The sequence below is a fragment of the Protopterus annectens genome, chromosome 3.part1, assembly GCF_019279795.1.
Source record: "Protopterus annectens isolate FY-2018-M chromosome 3.part1, PAN1.0, whole genome shotgun sequence".
Lineage (NCBI taxonomy): Eukaryota > Metazoa > Chordata > Ceratodontiformes > Protopteridae > Protopterus > Protopterus annectens.
In genome coordinates this window covers 669,982,026-670,000,976 of record NC_056732.1, presented here as the reverse complement: position 1 = coordinate 670,000,976, position 18,951 = coordinate 669,982,026, and the positions used below count along the sequence as shown (strand labels likewise).

General features: G+C 38.8%; 1 protein-coding gene across 2 annotated transcripts in view; it reads left to right on the top strand.

Annotated features, from left to right (window-relative positions):
• The window catches only part of ADCY8 (adenylate cyclase 8), a 2,045,143-nt gene that overhangs the window by 2,025,756 nt on the left and 436 nt on the right, over positions 1–18,951 (top strand). For both annotated transcript variants that reach the window (XM_044067040.1, XM_044067038.1), the window contains one exon: positions 18,826–18,951. This exon is cut by the window's right edge and continues 436 nt beyond it. In XM_044067040.1, the coding sequence (XP_043922975.1) occupies positions 18,826–18,951 (126 nt within the window). The remainder of the gene's footprint in view (positions 1–18,825) is intronic.

Genomic DNA, 18,951 nt, shown 5'->3' with positions numbered 1-18,951 from the left:
ATGCTTATTATATATATATATATATATATATATATATATATATATATATATATATATATATATATATATATATATATATATATATATACTAACACCAAGATCACACTACAATGAGGGAAAGGGCAAATTACCTGATTACCCCGATCTCCATTCAAAATGTTGAGTTTACATTAGCGAAAGTATACCCGCTTTCATTAATATGCACTCCACCATTTTCAGTCTGACATTACGACAACTTAGAAACCACACATTCGACTATCCAGTATTCGATTGCATGCATTTCAGACTTTTGATAGTAAACCGAATGCCAACCTCAGTGTCAGATTCAACCTCTGCACCTCCCGATTGTGCCTCTGTTTGTCCACCACCATCATTACAGTCTGTTGATACTCTTACATCAGGTGGTAAGAGTCCTACACTTCCACTGTCAGGATCACCTGTGATAATAAGCAACAAACACAGGAATGAAAATAATATTACACTAAATATGTAAAGCAATGCATATGCTAACAAACTAATGCCGGTCACACTATTGCAGATGGTGCATCAGTACACACGCTCATTACACCCACCCCACGCGTACAGATAAATGCGGATGTCTGACAAATGGTTTTCAATAATCAAAGAAAACCTTTTGGCTTACCATGTGCATATGACTCCACACTTTGTAGGAAGGATGGTCCTGGAAGAAATGAAGCAAGGTAGGACACAAATTAAGCAACACAATTGCAATAACATGGGGGACAGTGAATACACAATTTTACCTATATTTCCATTAAGAATAGTTTTAACTGAAACTTGGCTAATGTCCACCCACAACCCATGTGTAATAAAAAAGCGTGCTGTTAAGTCTACTAATTTATCAATAGGTTTATAATAAAAAATCCACAGGAAGTATTATTTAATTTTTCTATAGTTTTCTATACAAGCAAATCTTAAAACTTCCATATGTAAGTATACTTCTCCTCCCAGACACATCAGCACTAACATCAATCTCATTTTGGTGTACGGTTTCCACTGAGCTCTCTGGATCTCTGACAGTGGACAGAAACTCTTCATATGGTGTCACTGTTGGCTCGGTAGCAGGCAACCCACTCCATTGCCAGCTGTTCATGGACAACTGCAACTGCTCTCCTCCAGGCTGATGAAATCATATCAGTGTCCCTATGATGCACCTGATCATAAGTCCTGGTGTGACCCCCTACTGCATTGACATTCATATTTCAGGAAATGTGTTGTTCTGAAAGAGGGACTAGATGAGTTTCAAAATGACAGTGTGTGAGAAACAGAAAGAGAGAGAGAGAGAGAGAGTTATGGTTGGACAAAGTATTTTTTTTTTTGGTAATTCTTTTTTTTTTTTTTTTATCCCCTGTGTCTGACACCCATCAAGTTACTGACACTAGTAATCACAACAATGAGACTGGAAATAGTCTCTGCTAGGTTAGCAACCAAAGCGTGAATGGACTCGGAACAAGGAATAGAAAAACACAATTTATTGAAGTACTCTGTACAACGTGGTAAGTGCTTTCATCTGCAAAGCAGACTTCTAATTCAAGATGTTTTTGAACTTTTGAAGTTTTTGTAGTTCCGGTTTCGCGTCAACGGTTCGGTGATGTCCCCCTTTCTGTAATACGTGATTGACATTACATAGTGGTCTGAAGAAGTCTGCTTTGCAGATGAAAGTGCTTACCATGTTGTACAGAGTACTTCAATAAATTGTGTTTTTCTATTCCTTGTTCCGAGTCCATTCACGCTTTGGTTGTTAACCTAGCAGAGACTATTTCCAGTCTAATTGTTGTGATTACGTTGTTGTACGGAGCTTTGGATTTACTGACACTAGTACCTGTTCATTTCTTATCATGAGATCAAAAGTTGTTTGTGGCAATGCTGTTCATAGGTTCATAGATAGGTACTAGGCTATTGGCCCTAGGACCTGTATAAGCCTAGCCAAAAAGGTATCCTGGCTTTCGCCACCCAAGAAAATTATTTTCCTGTGCCCCTGTTGAGCAGAGCCACAGAAGTGATCCCTGGGGTGAATTTCCTATTTCCCCTGTTAATCAGGCTTTTATGGTGGTTATTTTTCCTTTACTGTATTAACCCCTTCCTAGTGGCCGATGTGAGTATTTGCTCTGCCTTCCCCCACTGGTATGCATATTCTTGCCCATACTTTTTAAAAGCTGCCATTTGCACATAGTACTGCAGAGCCCAGCCCATCCCACTGACATGGCTACTGGCTCTGTACTTGTCTCTCTAGAACAATGTATGTATTACAGCAGGCCAGACCACTTCTCACTGGATGGGCGAGCTGATATTGGCCTTTCATTCCCACCCTTCCCTACTTGACTTCTTCTCTACCAGTGCTACTAACTGATTTGATATAAAGCTGGCTGTTTGTACATAAGATTTGAGAATTTATCTAAAGTGATATGAAGACTTGGGTTGTGGTGCAGTAAACGTGCTAAGGCAAACAGAAAGAGAGGAAATGAGTATCATTTAAGAGATTACAACACTGCATATTGTTTGGTAGTAGGAGATAGACCAAACGAAAAAGGGGATTTCTCTTATCACCAATGTGAGACATACATAAGAAAAAAGGCAAGAGGGAGAGATGATAGGATATATCAGGATGTATAGAGAAAGAGAATGGTTTGCAGCAATGGATATCTAAAGATAAAATGGCTGGAAACAGACAGATTTATTTGGGCGTGCAGAAGAGAGAACTATGTTGGGAGTTAAGACAGACGGTGTGTGTGTGTGTGTGTGTGTGTGTGTGTGTGTGTGTGTGTGTGTGTGTGTGTGTGTGTGTGTGTGTGTGTGTGTGTGTGTGTGTGTGTGCGTGTGTGTGCGTGTGTGTGTGTGTGTGTGTGTGTGTGTGTGTGTGTGTGTGTGTGTGTGTGTGTGTGTGTGTGAGATCCACAACTTAGTATCCCCCTCCGATGGTTCATGATGGCAACAAGCCATGCCAATAGAAGTGCAGGGTTAAAACTGACAGCAGGTACTGAAGGTGTGGAGCAATAGAAGACAGTATGGTCCATATGTTCTGGAATTGCTCATGAATCAAAGCACTATGAGACAGAGAGGGTGGTCAAGTAATGTTGTCCTTTTTTATTCAATTAAATTTGGCATATCTGTGGCAAAGAAAGATAATGCCCTGACAGTGACCCATATGACCTGGTTTCAAATAGTGGCAATGATGAAAGGTGAGTCAGAAGAGGAGGACAAAAGTGAATGGCTGATACTGGCTCACACATCATGAGGAGGACCAAGATCCCATTTTTATTTTGTCTATCTCCTACTACCAAACAATATGCAGTGTTGTAATCTCTTAAATGATACTCATTTCTTCTCTTTCTGTTTGCCTTAGCATGTTTACTCATCCCTTTTGGAACAAACAAAGTACCCACAAATTATCACATAGACAGCAACCCACTGAGTACGGAAAAAGTAATCAGAGACCTAGGGACCCAAGTCGACAGCGACCTCTCATTTGACACCCACGTTGCCAAAGTGGTTAGAAAAACATTCTACCTTGCACACCTCATCATGAAGGGATTCACATCCAGATCCAAGGATGTCATTGTACCCCTATATTCCTCCCTCATCAGACCCATGATTGAGTACAATGCCCCATTTGGTATGTACCTCACCCGGCACTTGCAACAGCTGGAGAGACCACAAAAGTACCTCACCAAAAGGATCAAGGGTCTCCAACATATGTCTTTTTCCACCAGACTAAAGAAACTTCAGCTCTATTCAGTAGCATACCGCCTGCTCAGAGGTGATCATTGCCTGACGTACAAGGCCATGTCCAATCAGGATCTGATGGACATGCTCCACCTCAAAAAATCCAAATCCATCAGGACCACGAGAGCTAAAGACTTAAACCTCGGCACAAGTATGAATAGGACACGCTGGAGGGATAGATTCATAACCCAGAGGCTTCCCATGCTTTGGAACAGGATCCCAGTTCGTATTAGGCAGAGCCCCTCACTGACTCTCTTCAAGAGAAATCTTGATGAGTGGATGGGAGATCGTAAGTTTACCCCAGGGGTCACATCTGTGTCACTGCTAGACAGGGGCACAGTAAACTAATTCTATTATATAAGGGGACCTTCATTGTGTCACTACTAGACAGAGGCACAGTATTCTAGATTTATTCTGTACATTTTTGTACCATTTCATGGGGTGACAAAAGCCACATCACTATGGCTAGGCTTACAAATGCCCCAGGGCAGATAGCCTAGTACTATACTATGAAACTATACTATGAAACTATGTGGCACTATGGATAATCACCATCATGCATGCAGATACTTGCACGGCACCAAAATGATCAGGACCCAGGATGTGAGCTTAGCGATCATCATTATGAAGAAAACTGAAAAGAATCACTTCCTTAGTTATAATGATTTCTTCCCCCAACATTTCTGACAAAATATTCTGTTGGGAAATTGTAATATTTTCATAACACGTATTCCTAATTGTATGTCCTTAAGGGGATCATTTGCATATATCTTATGGGCCTCCATACACAGTGAAGACTTTAACCTGGCTTTGTCTTTCTTGCAGTTTTTACTGAATGATTTGCTTGTTCGTAGGTTCATAGGTGTGTAATAGACTAATGGCCCTGGAGTCTTTACAAGCCTAGCCCAAAAAAATTGCCCAAGCACTGTGCCACCCAATGTTAGTTCACAGTGTCCCTATTCAGTAGGGCAACTGGAGTGATCCCTGGAGTGAACTTTCAGTTACCCATCCACTTGTCAAAATTTCTCTTGAAAAGGGCCAGCAAGGTGCTTCGCTTGACATGAATGGGAAGCTTATTCCAGAGTATGGGCAGTCTTTGAGAGATGAACCTGTCCTTCCAGCATGTTCTGTTAATTATGGTAATGAGGTTGTGATCTCTGGAGCGTGTAGCGTAGGAGAATTGGGATTTGTTTAGGTGTAGCATTTCAAGTAGGGCTGGGTCAGACATGGCTTTGTAAGTCAAGCAAAGATCACCTCTAAGCAGACGATAAGAGCCTGAGAACAGCTGAAGTTTCTTGAGTCTGTCCATGTAGAGCATGTGCTTAAGGCTTAGGATCCTTTTTGTGAGGTACTTTTGTGGCCTCTCCAGCTGTTGTTGGTGTCTGGTCAGATACATGCCAAACGGGACGTTATATTCGATGATTGGTCTAATAAGGGATGAGTAGAGAGGGATGATGATCTCTTTTTTCCTGGATGTGAAACCTTTGGTTATAGGATGTGCCACGTAGAAGGACTTTCTGACCACAGTGGCCATGTGAAAGTCGAAGGTGAGGTGGCTGTCGACCTGGGTGCCCAGATCTCTTATTGCCCCTTTAGTGTTCAGTGAGTTCCCATCAACATGGTAATTTGTGGAAACTGAGTTTTTTCCAAAGGGGATGATAATGCATTTTTTGACGTTAAGCTTCAAGCCATGGTTCCGACACCAGTCATTGGTCTCAGAGAGGCCTATTTGTAGGATGTCTGCATCACTTGGGGAGTTGATAATGACTTCTAGCTTGCAGTCATCAGTTAACTTGGTTAGCCAGAGTCCTTCTGTGTTGGCCTGGACTTCTGAGAAGTAGATGTCAAACAAGAGAGGGCCCAGGACCGAGCCCTGTGGGACCCCACTTGTGACTGATCGACAGTCTGACTTGGAATCTGCAATGTTCACTCTGTGGGTCCTGTCTGTGAGCCAATTTGCAATCCACCTAGTGATGTAAGGATTGATGTCTAGTTTGGTGAGTTTATCAATGATACTTGAGTGGGGAATTGTATTAAAGGCCTTGGCCAGGTTGAAGTAGGCTGTATGCACTGCCTTACCCTTATCCACAGCCTTGGTGACTACCTCGAAGAAGTCAACAAGTTTCAGCAGGTAGGATCTCCTCTTGACAAAGACAAACTGTGTGGGGTCAAGAGTTTGGAGATTGCCTATATCTTTGTTAAGCAGGTCCATGATGATGTGCTCCATAGCTTTGCATGCCAGACTCATCAGGCTAACGGGGCAATAGTTCTCAGGGTCTGTAGTTGCTCCCCTTTTATGGAGTGGGATGACTGCAGCAGTGTACCATTCATTAGGGACATAGCCTGAGGTAAGGCTGTAATTGAACAGGGCACACAGATGTGGTGCCAGTTCATTTTGTAGCTCATGTAGGTCACAGCCAGGGATATTATCAGGCCCCATGGATGCTATATTCTTGGCCTTGAACAATGCAGCTTTTACCTGTGCCACAGAAATGGTGGGTATCAGGCTTTCTTCTGGTATTGTGATAGGGCCCTTGGCAGGGGGAGAGGGGTAAAGTTGGCACTCAATCTGTCGGTCAGTATGTTGGCTATATCTGTTGGCACAGTATAGGAGGTACCATTGTGCAATAATTCAGAGCTAATCTGGATATTGCCTTGGAGGTTTTTGATATAGCTATAGAAGGCTTTGTGGTTGTTTTTGGTGTCAGCTGCAATTCTTCCTTCATAGCTGGCTTTAGAAGATTTGATAAGGGATCTCAGCTTTTTGTTGAGACTGATAAAGGAGGTTTTCCAGTCATGTGACTTCATTTTATGCCCTTTATACTCTTTCATTTCATTGGTTTCAAGTTGTAATTGAAGACAGATGAGATTTTGATGAGAGTAATGGATACTGACGCACATATAAAATCTCTCATCTGTTTTACCTATGTTTCACAATATTTAATTGGCTGATTTATAAAAGAGATGAAGAAAATACCTCAGAGCTTCAGTTCCACAAAACTTTAGGAAAGTATGTTACAGTACCCTACACCCCTTTACCTATATATAACAATTTAATGGTTGCTTAACTGCATATAAAAACAAATAGTGAATTACTACCAGTAGACAAATAAAAATTGTTTCAGCAGTAATTTCTAGTAGTAAAAGTAGTCAAGGAGTTTAACACTGCAAAACTGACCTCATTGCGTTTAAGCCCCACCAAGTTTACTCTAAATGAAATGTAGGCTAACTTTGTTCTAGCTGAGGACATACAGTGAACACTAGGTAGGGGGATGAAAAGGGTCGCTTCTTCCTTGCCTTTGCCTCATTAACATTAATGCAACAAAAAATATATGCAGGCACAACTTTATTGTTGTTTATACAATACAAGGGATTGCTAGTGTTATGTATTGAATTTTTTTTCAATGATTTGTGGTTCAAGTATTGGTGCTCAATTATTTGTGGCTCATTATTTTGCCTTTGTGACTGAATGTCATAAATTTATTTATCTATCTGTATAAAGAGAGAGTGAGAGGAAGGAACATAAGTTGGCATGTGGAACCATGCAAGAAACCATGTACCCCAGATAACCTTGAGTTGCAATTAGTTCTTTCAGTTTGAAATCAAAAAAGACATCTACAATTTACTTTCCATAACTCAACAATATGCCAACCAATAGTTTAATCAATATCCTTATTTCAAGGCATAAACTTAATTGTGCCCAGAATCTGAATAGAATGGAATTTGGGTCATAGGATAACTGGATTTTCCCAAGTCACAGTTATCCCTCTTGAAATGCTTGAAACACTAAATTTTAGTTCATTGTTAATTGCAGGGGGGACTCAGAGACTTGAAGACATTTATCTGGGTCAGAAAATATTTACTGGAACTTTGATATGAGCAAATACTGGAGCCATGTACTTTGTAAAAGACTGTTACACCTGCACACCAAAGGTGAGGACTGAGATCCCAAAATGATACCCTATACTGAAACACTGGAAAATGCAAATATCTAGATAAAAATCTGGGAACTTTAATATCCAATGTGGCTTGTTGTGGAATTGGTGGAAGTATGGATGGAACTGAAACCCTCTTTTCCATTTTCTGAAATTATGTTGCTTATCAAGTTATTATGAAGCTTCACCTAAGTTATTAAAAACATTTATTTAAATCTTGTGTACATATTGAAAACTTCATGTGCACTTAAAACCCTTTTTTGTTTGTTTTCCTATCCATTGTATAAATAATGAATGTGTATCTCTACTGTTGAGCTCTTCCTTAGGCTGAGCACCAAAAACGATCTACTGAGATCAGTAGTCTACCCTAACCCCAGTGAAAAAATGTATAAAATAAAGTAAGCAAAAATGATAGTTTCAAATTGAAATATAAACAATCTTGTTTACTAAGCGACTTTTAAAGAAGGGCCAATATTCTTCTCTCTTTAGACTGTTTAAATGTGAAATAAACATTCCTTTTTCAGATTTTTGATCCCATGTAAGACAAGGCAGAATTACCCCGAGTTGTTTTAGAACTAACTCTTTATTTGAATAAAATGAAATCAGCTTCATAATGAGGAGTTTTGGTCTATAGTATTTCAGGAAGTATTTGGGAGTAGAGATTTATGTCCTTTCTCAATTTTATATACAAAAGCAATGTTCAGTTAATTCCATTAATGTTCCAGGTAAGACAAAATTAAATTTTCTGCACCTTTCAATTACTCTTGACACTTTTGGAGTTTGCTATGTAAGAAAATGTGTTTGAATTTCTGGCTACTGAATTTTAGTGTCATGTACAGGCAGAGTGTTTTCTATGTTAGTGATCTTATGTTCTGTACTCACTAATTGTTTTGTCTTATGTGCTAGAAGCCAGAAGACTGTAAACTTTCTTTTTTAAGAGACTGTATTCTGAATTTCTGATCAAAACATAATTTGGACCTTAAACCTCCTTTATAGATATCCTCTCCACGACCATTTTTGAGAAGGGCTCCCTCCACTATCTATTGTTATACTTGGTTTCAACCAAAAGCTTCAACTTTATGATAGGAAATATCACAGTTTCCAGGTTATAACATAATATTTATTTTACTGGGTATTTTATACAACTAAACACAACATATCTAGATAGAAATAAAGCAATAATGTTACTTTTTAATCCAAGAGACAGAGATTTTCTGAGAAGCTCCTGTGAAGCACTGCTACTCCTGTGAGGGCATGACCCCCAACATATTTATATCAAAACATGGGAAGAAGACATAGAACCTCACCAGTACAATGATGGTACCTGAATAAAAATGGCAACTAAACTTAATAATTTATAAAAGCTCAACTTTTGACTAACTCGGGTAATAAAAAGTAGTATCTGCAAAGCCTAACAAAGTAATAGAAATAATGTACATTATTCAGCAAAATACAAATAATAATTAATAAACCTCTCAACATTTAAGATATTCCACTAACCATTATGGCTGGTAGGTAAAACTAAAGTGCCCCAGATAATGCCAGCTTTGAATCCAGTGACTTAATTCTAATGTTGCTGCTGTCAGCACTGAGACTGAAGAAGGCTCAAACTGATTAATCGAAACTACTGTTAAACTCTGCGTGATATATGGAAATGAGGAAGGTAAAGACATCCGTAATTTTTAACTGATTTAACACTTCCACACAAAATAAGATCTCCTGTTATATGCATTTGCAAGCTCAGTGCATTTTCTGTGAGTTATTTCATGTTTAAGCCCTTTCGTTTTTTTTTGCTCTTCCTTTGCCACATCTTTGTTCTCAACACTTGCATTCATTCCACAGACCAATCTACTTTACAGTATAAATACCAAAAAATAAATGTCCATAATCTGGCATAAAAAACACACCAAAAACAAACACAATGGAGAGAAGGAGCTACTGCAGCAGTGATTATTTGAACATCCACTGTCATGGTAAGTTCAACTTATACAACTGCACTGCTGCAGTAGCCATAGCTATGTGGATAGATTACCATTGCTAACTAGATTTGGGAAGTGGAAGGAGAAGGGTCCAAGTGCCCCTGGAGAATGGTTCTAGCAAAGCTTGAGCTAGACCTAGAGAAGGAATCAAGCTTATAGTGCTTTGTAAAAGTATGCACAAAAAACAAGTACCATTTTCTAGAATACTTCTAGAATCCAGCCCTTTCCAAAAAGCCAAAGATGAAGCCAAAGGCCTGTTACAGTGGGTCTTGACCCTGCCTGGAATAGTTTTGTTGTGGTGAGTATAACAAAAGTTAATAGCCTTAGAGAACCATTTAGAAATAGTCTGTTTTGACACAGGGTGTCCCTCCTTCTTACTTTCACAAGAAATGAACAACTGATCTGAAGATCTGAAAGATTTAGTTCTGTTAACATAGTACCTGAGTTGTCCGTTGAACATCCAAGGTACTGAGTGTCCTTTCTCTGTCCTTTTATAGGTTATGGAAAGAAAACAAGCAGGTGGAGATTTGACTTAAGGTAAACTTGGGCACCACTTGAGGCATCAATGGCAGATTAGTTTTCAAAGAAACCCTGTCCTTGTGGAAGATGAGGTAGGGTTGACTCATCATAAGAACTTATGACTCAGATACCCTTTTTGTAGAAGTAAGGGCAATCCATAAAACTGTTTCCCATGGTGAGAATTTCAGGTCAGCCAGACTAGCTGTTTCAAATGGAGCAAGTGTTAGTTTCTCTAACACAAAGTTGAGATCCCAAAGAGGACCCTGCAAGTTTTCTTGGAGGCCTCTTTTGCAAAACTCCTTAATGGGCAGACATGCTGAAATGGACAATAAATGAACCTTGACAGAGGAATAAGAAAGGCTTTAGGATGGTAACTCACATGAATATTGTAAAACCAGAGAACAACTAGCACTGAATAGGTGCTGGTTATGTTGTTGGCATCAACTAGAAACCTTTTCTATTTGGTAATATAGAATTTTCAAGGAGCAGGCATTCATGCCACCATTAGTACCTGCTGCATGTCCTCAGAAAACAGGTACTTAAAAGGAATTAAGACGGTATCATCCAGGCAGTCAATTGAAGATAATTGATGCCAGCATGTATCAAACACACCTGTTCTTGTGTGAATGGATCCATTCTGTGAGACATCCTGTGATAATTGCCACTGTTGCCTAGGCCAGAAGGGAGTCAACACAATGATCTTGGGGAATTCCTTCTGAATCTTCACATGTACCCTGGATATTAGTGGAAAGGGTGGAAAGGCGTACACGAACATTCTTATCCAAAGAAAAGATAAGGCATCTGTATTCCAGGCCTTCTTTCATGGAATCATGGAACAGAATTTTGCCACTTGATTGTTCAGAGAGGAGGCAAATAGGTCTACTTGAGGAACTCTCCCAGATGGACCAAATGGAAGACCTTCCTGGTCTAGTTTTCATTCATGAGGGTCTGCCATGGTCCTCCTCAGCTTGTCTGGCACACGGTTTTGCTCTGACAGAATATAGGATGCATGTAGAGTGAGATTTTGTTGTAAAGATATATCCCAGGCTAACATGACTAGTCTGCAAAGGGGGTATGACCTGGTTCCCCCCTTGCTTGTTGATGTACCACATCACTGTGGTATTGTCTGTAAACCACTTGAGGTGGTCCTAGGAGCCAAAGATGTTTCAGAGATTTGTGTGCCTTGATCAGGGCAAGCATCTCCTTGATATTTATGTATTTTCATCTGTCCTTGGTGTCCCATAACCCAGGCACTTTTATCTCTTCTGAAACTGCTCCCTAGCAAAGTCTGAAACATCTATGGTGACTGCATTCTTTGAAGTATGGAGGGAGATGGAGAGACTTTGATTTAAGGATATCTGTTGTCTCCACCAAGTGATTTTTTTTTCTGACAAACCCAGAACTGGGATCTTAAAAAATAAAGGGTGTTGATTCTGGGACCAAAGAGATTTGAGATACCACTTTATCTTCCTTATGTGGATTCTTGCCAGGGGTATCATGAGAATAATAGATGCATGAGACCCAAAATCCTTAGGTATTCCCACGCAGTGACTGAAGTCTAAGTGGAAAACCTTAGAAACAGATTTAAATAAGGACCCTATTTTTTCATGTGGAAGAAAAGCGCTTTGAACTGAAGTGCTTTGTTGACATCCCAGGAGCACAACACTGTGTGAGGGAGTCAAAAAAAACGTTTGAGTGTTCTTTTGGAATCCCACTTTGTGCAAGAGATCTCTTACCCAAGACAGAGAGAGAGGGAGAGAGAGAGAGAGAGAAAGATGGATTCCAGACATTTTGAAAAAGACTCTGCAAAGATAAGCAAATTGTCTAAGTACCGAAAAATGTGGATACCCTGTAGCCTGCAATGAGCTGTAACTGGTGCTAGACACTTTGCAAACACTCTTGGGGTGGTGAATACTCTAAAGGGTAAGACAGAGAACTGATAATGTGATCCAGAAACACAAAACCTTAAGAAATGCCTGATGTCTGGATGAATAGGAATGTAATGATAAGCATCCTTTAAGTCTAGTATTACCAGGAAACTTGAAAGAGGAAGAAAAGGCAACAGGTTGTGAAGTGACACCATTTTAAATTTGGGCACAATCACAAACAGGTTTGGGAAATAAACATCCAGAAATGGTCTCCAAACATTTTCTTTTTTTGGGGACTACGAACATCCTTGAATAAAACCCCTTACCCACCTTGGAAGGAGGAACTGGTTCTATCACTCCTTGGGGCAGCATGTGATGAATAACTGGAGGAAACAAAAAAGTCTGATCTGCAAGATGACGAATGACCACCTGGAAAGGAAGAATTTCATCCTACTGCTATCTGTAACCTAGATGAATGATTTTCAAAACCCATTTGTCTGAAACAATCTGCTGACAAAGAGAAAAATTGAGATTCAGACTTTCTGGAAGAAAAAAATGGCCAGGGTGGGTGAGGGTCACAGGGTCTCTTGAGTAGTCATTCAGACTTGCTAGAGTATTCTTGGATTTAAGAGGCCTGACACTTCTTTTTGGAACCTTTTTGCCACTTCTTCTTAAACATCTGTTTATCTGAATTCTGTTGAGACTGTTTATTCTGTTTTTCTTTTCCTGTAGAAATTGGATGACGAGAAAGAAAATTCCTTGGACAATTTGGAGAAGAAGGGCTGAAAAATCTTAGATAATCTTTGGATCAGCTTGCCCCTTTTCTCACACTTTTTGATCACCTCTGAGCAGAGGAGCCAAACACTAAATCTCTTTCCAAAGGAGAATTTAAAATCTATTTTTTTATATTATCTGTGAGATTCTGAGAATACAGTAAAGCAAACCTCCTTAAAACAGTACCAGTGGCCATAGCCCTGTAAGAAGTATCAACAGAGTCATATACACTCTGCAAACAATGAGTAGTGACCTGTGCAGCAGAAGAAACTATGTTATTTAAAACAGATTTTTCTTCACAAAAAGAAACTGTAGATGCAACATTCCTCCTGATTTCACAGTACTTCAGAATAAACTTTAATGTATGAGTTTAACAATTTAAAATTCTGAAATTCAAGGTTGTAGAAGTGTACACTTTTTTCTCATATCTATCAAAAATGTTCCTATCCTTATTAGAAAGAGTAGGACTCGAATTAACTAAGTACTTAACAACAAAGGAGTCAACTAAGGCAATGACTACTGGGTTAGGATTGGGAATAATGTATGAAAAATTAAACGACCAAGGAACTTTATACATCCTATCTGCCTTTTTAGGGACAGCTGGTTACTATCAGGAAAACTGCAGGCAGTAAGACATACACCCTCTAAAGCAGACAGGACAAGAGGAATGGATGTAGGCTCTAGAAAATCCTTCAGTAACAACTCATTGTATTTTCTGAGGGACTGAAGGAAAATGCAGTGTTCACCTACTGAAAATACTGGGGCATTCTAGCAATAGTGTCAGAGAAATAGAAACCTCAACAGGCATAATCAGAAGGTGAGCTCTCCTCTGAGTCTGAATCAGAAATGTGAGGACAAAACCCTGAATCCTGAATCTCTTCAGGAAAGGAGCCGTCTCTCTTTTACCAGAAACTACTCTACAAAAAGGATCAAAAGCTTGAATTAAATCATGAGTCAGTCCCAGTAAACTACTCCTATCCAAAGAAATATGAGGAGGAGTAGATACATGCTTAATTTTCTGTTTCTTTCTACTAGGAAAAATGGAGCAAACCATGTTACTAATGGCAGCCGCTGCTTCCCTAGAGCTTGGCATAGCATTTTGACAACAGGAAAACCTTCCTTGTTCCTTCTCCCAGGACCAAGAAGAATGGCTCTCCCTTACCCACTGAGGAATGTCCAATAGCTGCAGAAGACATGGCTAACCCCTGGTCCATAGTAGCTGTTGGTACTACACCAGAGGGATCCTGGGTAAAAGATGAGTGGTTTGAGGTACAGGAAATGGCCACAGCAAAATCACCCACCTGCAGCTGATACAAATTACTAGCCTGCTGTGGTGGCAAAGGCTGTTTGATTAACTTTTTCTTTTTATGGCTGGTAGTAGCACTGACCATGGGACTGACAATCTGTTCCATGGTCAAGCCAAACAAATGAGTAAACAAACAACAAATGCCAGTAAAACTACTACTAATCCACAAATGTTACTTTTTGTGATAGAAAAAAACACAGTAAAAAGCATTTCCAAATACCATGGCAGCCCCATAATGAAAAAATAACACAATTTCTTCACAAAAAATATTTTAATTAGTTAACACTACTTTTAAAGTGACAGAAACAAGTACTATTTTTAAAAATACATTACAGTCTTGAGACAGTCTGTTAGAACACAACACTCCTAGCTTTAAAATAACTTTCCTGAAGATGAAAGTAATAAAACATCAGCAAGAAATAAGAAAATGGAATGCTTTTCCCCAAAGGGAACTTATCTGCCCAGCTAAGGAAAGCAAAAGCCATCCATCGATCCTTGCAAGCCTCAGAGGGGCATACTGTTCAATGGCAGGAAAGCACAGAAGGGCTTTGCACCCAAACTAGTCTTTTAATCTGCTCAGCTTGAGCTGCTTGACAGTTTGAGTACGTGGAAGGTGCCATGAAGCGTTGGAAGCTTGCTGGCTGTTATTTCCTTTGAAGGATAAAACCCATATAGCTAAGGATACCGCAGTAGTGACCAATATGAAGAACATACTGGCTTCTGCATGTAAAATTTAATGATACATTTATCTAAAGGCTATGTCTGTGTAACAAAATCTAGCTGTAACTTTTTGAAAACCAGAGGCACCCACAACCCATGAAAACTGTGCTATAAACTTGGTGTAATTCATAAGTGTGAGTTTTATGCTAAAGATTACAAGTTAAGATGCATAGCCTGTTAAATTATATGTAACCATATTATCCTTGTTTTCTAAAGATGAGATGGGAATTTAATAGTTCCACTCATTGTTAAACATTTCTGTGAAGTCAGTCAATTACAAATATGATTTAATTTCAAAGAAAGTAAAAGAAGTTATTGAATTAAGTCAGTGTAGCAGTCTAGGTGTGCTATGACATAAACATACCCAGGCAAATGCCACTCATACAGACATACAGATATACAAAGGGAAAAATATCTTGCCTTACCATGTAGTCTACAAAACACATAGTTATATATTCCTTAGTGAAAATGGTTTCATAGCACCCTCCCACACCTTTCAGTAAGAATCAATGAATCTCTGTTTAACAAAGAACCAACTTTCCGGACATATGCCAAGTACTTATACAAAGTGAAGATCAGAAGTACTGCCTGCCATATTAAATACCTGTGATAGTTGCTGTCAAATTCTATTGCAATGCTTAAATGAGCAGAATACAGAAAGCACTGTCTTTAATTTGTCAGTTCTTGTGGTTCATGTGCTTTCTGAGTAACGAAGTTTGTTCTTTCTTTGTTTTTTAGTTATTTTGTAGTTCATAGGTAATTACTAGGCTAACAACCTGAGACGGGCCTTTTTAAGTCTAGCAATGCTTCTCAAAGGTAAGAATCAAACGCTGTACTTTGTGTCTCTAGGGTAAATACTTTAACCATAACACCAACCCCAAACCACAGTCTTCGCTGAATCTGTACCACCCTTCAAACCATTAGTAAATATCCTGAAGTTTTATGTAGTGTGAATTATTGGACATTTCCAAAAGTCTTCATTGTACTATAACTAAGCTGTCTATATTTCCTTATACATAACCCCAACAAGCATCAACTAAATAATAACAGAAATATATTTGTAGAACGTGAGCTATAAATTTTGTGCATGAAAATCATAATATGAATATGACCTTTTCTGCAGCATAGAAAGGGCTATAAAATATCAGTTCATTCAGAATTCTCATTAGAGAACAATTCTTGCTGTATCAAAATGTCAGTATTTAGCATTTATGCAAGTATTAATTAAAATGCAGCATGTGAAATACTGTATGTTTTCGCAACAAACCCAGCGGAAAATGATGTGCCATATAACAATGCTGAATATTAAAAAAGCAAATGTCAAAATTTACGCAACATTAATCAGCTTGTATTATTTTTTACTATATGACTATGAAAATTAAGGCTGAAAATAGTTTGCGTGTTTATCAAAAATAACTAATTCTGCCCTATATAGGATCACTGCAAATACTATACTATGTTAATGACCTTATGACATAACTTTTTGGTGAGTTTAGTAGAGAGGTTTATTTTGTTGTCAGGTATTTTGCTTTGTGCCTGGAAATTGCTTGATTAGTGGCAATGTTTAATTCAGCTGTAAAGAAACCCTTACATAAGAGACTGAGGATGTAGGGAAGTCATCCACTTACAAAAAGGGCTTTACTTCATCGATTCCTCATATTAATATTACTATTACTTTGATGTTCACTTGCAAACATTACAAAATATGATATTAGTGTCTTCAGTGTCTTGTCATGGATCCACAGATGTATTATTCCTCTCTAGAAGTAACTGATGACTGCACATCACAAATAAATACTACGTGCAGTCCTGCAGAGCACATCTCTGCAAAATGCAAGGGTTATTCAGAGGATGGAAGGCAAAACAGTGGAGGCAGGGCCTACGCAAGAAACTAAGTGAAGAAAGGTTACTTGAACTACATCTCTAAGTATCAAATCATCTCTCTCTCTCTCTGTCTATCTGTCTGTCTATCTCTCTCTTTTACAGTCTCTGTAGCTCCATCTTTCTCTATTTTATCTCTTTATCAATCTACTTTCATAACCATCTATCTATCTATGCATGTGTGTGTGCACAGACCCACACACACACACACACACACACACACACACACACACACACACACACACACACACACACACACACACACACACACACACAGACACACACACACACACACACACACACACACACACACACACACACACACACACACACACACACACACACACACACAGACACACACACACACAGACACACACACTTCCTTCCTACCACTGTAGCAGTACAACTGTCTCTGAATTGCTCAGGTATAATGCACTGAAAAACCCTCACAGAACAGATGTCTGCAGGATGTCAGCCCTTCCTGAACCCCAGAATATGTGTTTTAACATGTGTTCTTACATTTATTTAAGAAAATAAGGTTATCTCATGTTCTCTTCAGCTACCTTGATGCAAACAGAGTTTTCATTTTATCTCGTAAAAGGCAGCCTTAACCATACGAAATACTGCAGTTTTAGTGAATAAATGGAAAGTATCCTCAAGAAGATGTCAGCACTATATTCATTGAACTGGCGAGAAGATGGAAAAAATCTCAGATTTTTTGAGGAATTAACCATGCAATTTTATGTTACCAAAACGATAGTCACTTGGCACTGGTGGATGGGAATTTGGTTCCCATTCACTAGTCTTATAATTAATGCAGAGGTCTAAAGCTTTAACGTTAATGATCTCCTTCTTTTATGCCAAGGGTACCAGATTTCTCTCTTTCTAGCTTAATTTGCCTACTGTCTGACCTTGAGCAAGTCTGTTTACCAGGCAGTACTTTTGGGCAAGGTTCCTTAATGGTCTCCACGACTACAGTCTAGTAACTATGTTTGAAGCTATGGTTCTCTAACCAGGTAGTCAAATAAAACTGACAAGATGTTTGTAAGGTTTAGTAGAACATGCTTTGACAATGGCTGTATCTAAGTTTGACAGTTAACTCTGGACTACTGTCACCATGAACTTTTTTTATAATCTTGCATGTAATACGTAATGGTGGAATTGTGTTTAAATTTGCATGGAGCTGCATAAGTATAATATAAATTACCTGTAGGTGTCATACTTCAACACGTATGCCATAAGTATATATTATGTACTATAGCAGGTACTGCTGATTTTAATTTATTCCATGCTGTTGTCTGGATCAAGTCTGAAAATGGTCAGTTTTGATCCACATGAACAAAACCACCACTCAATGATAAATAAACTTTACTTTGTTAATGTTTATTTTTTGTCATTTTATAGTTGTGAATGAAGGACTTGATGCATTACACTGCAACTTTTTATTTGGCAGTGCCATCTGGGTGTGAGTCATTGCATGGCATAACCGATAAACCAAGCGACTTCATATTTTCGTTGTCATTATCATTTACTAAACTGATTGCTGTGTTATGTCAGTAAAGCAGTGTTCTTCCTATAAATGTCTTCTCTTAGTGTTGTTCAACATTTGCAGAGGAAAACAGGGAAGCTGTTTAAATGTAACCAAGAGGAAACAAACACGTAGAGTGGTGGTCTGTCGTATATCTGCACAAATCTTGTACTTGGCAGAAAATAAAAAGAATAAGTAAAGTGTGTTACACTGAGCTAAGGCTAGCAGTAACATAGTATTTATTCTCTGACACACCTTTTCAGGTCTCCACAGTAAGCTGACATCATAATTTATCTGTCTAAAATACATGACTTACCCATGCTTATTATCAGGTACTACAAATCTACAATAGCAGCAACCTCTGTTAAAAGTTGTTTATGTGTGATCAGTATTCTCAGTACAGTAAAATAGTTTTTTCACTTGATACTGTTAGAGTTACCATAATTATGATATCTTGCCTGCATACCTTTTCAGGTATAATGTAGCAACACATTTTTGCTTTGCAGGAATGTGAGTACTGAGTTAATTTTTGATGACTACTTACCACAAATCTTTTTTTTTTATTTCATAGGTATTAGCCATGGCTCAGTTGTAGCTGGTGTAATTGGTGCTAAGAAACCGCAGTATGATATATGGGGCAAAACTGTCAACTTAGCGAGCAGAATGGATAGCACGGGTGTCAGCGGAAAAATACAAG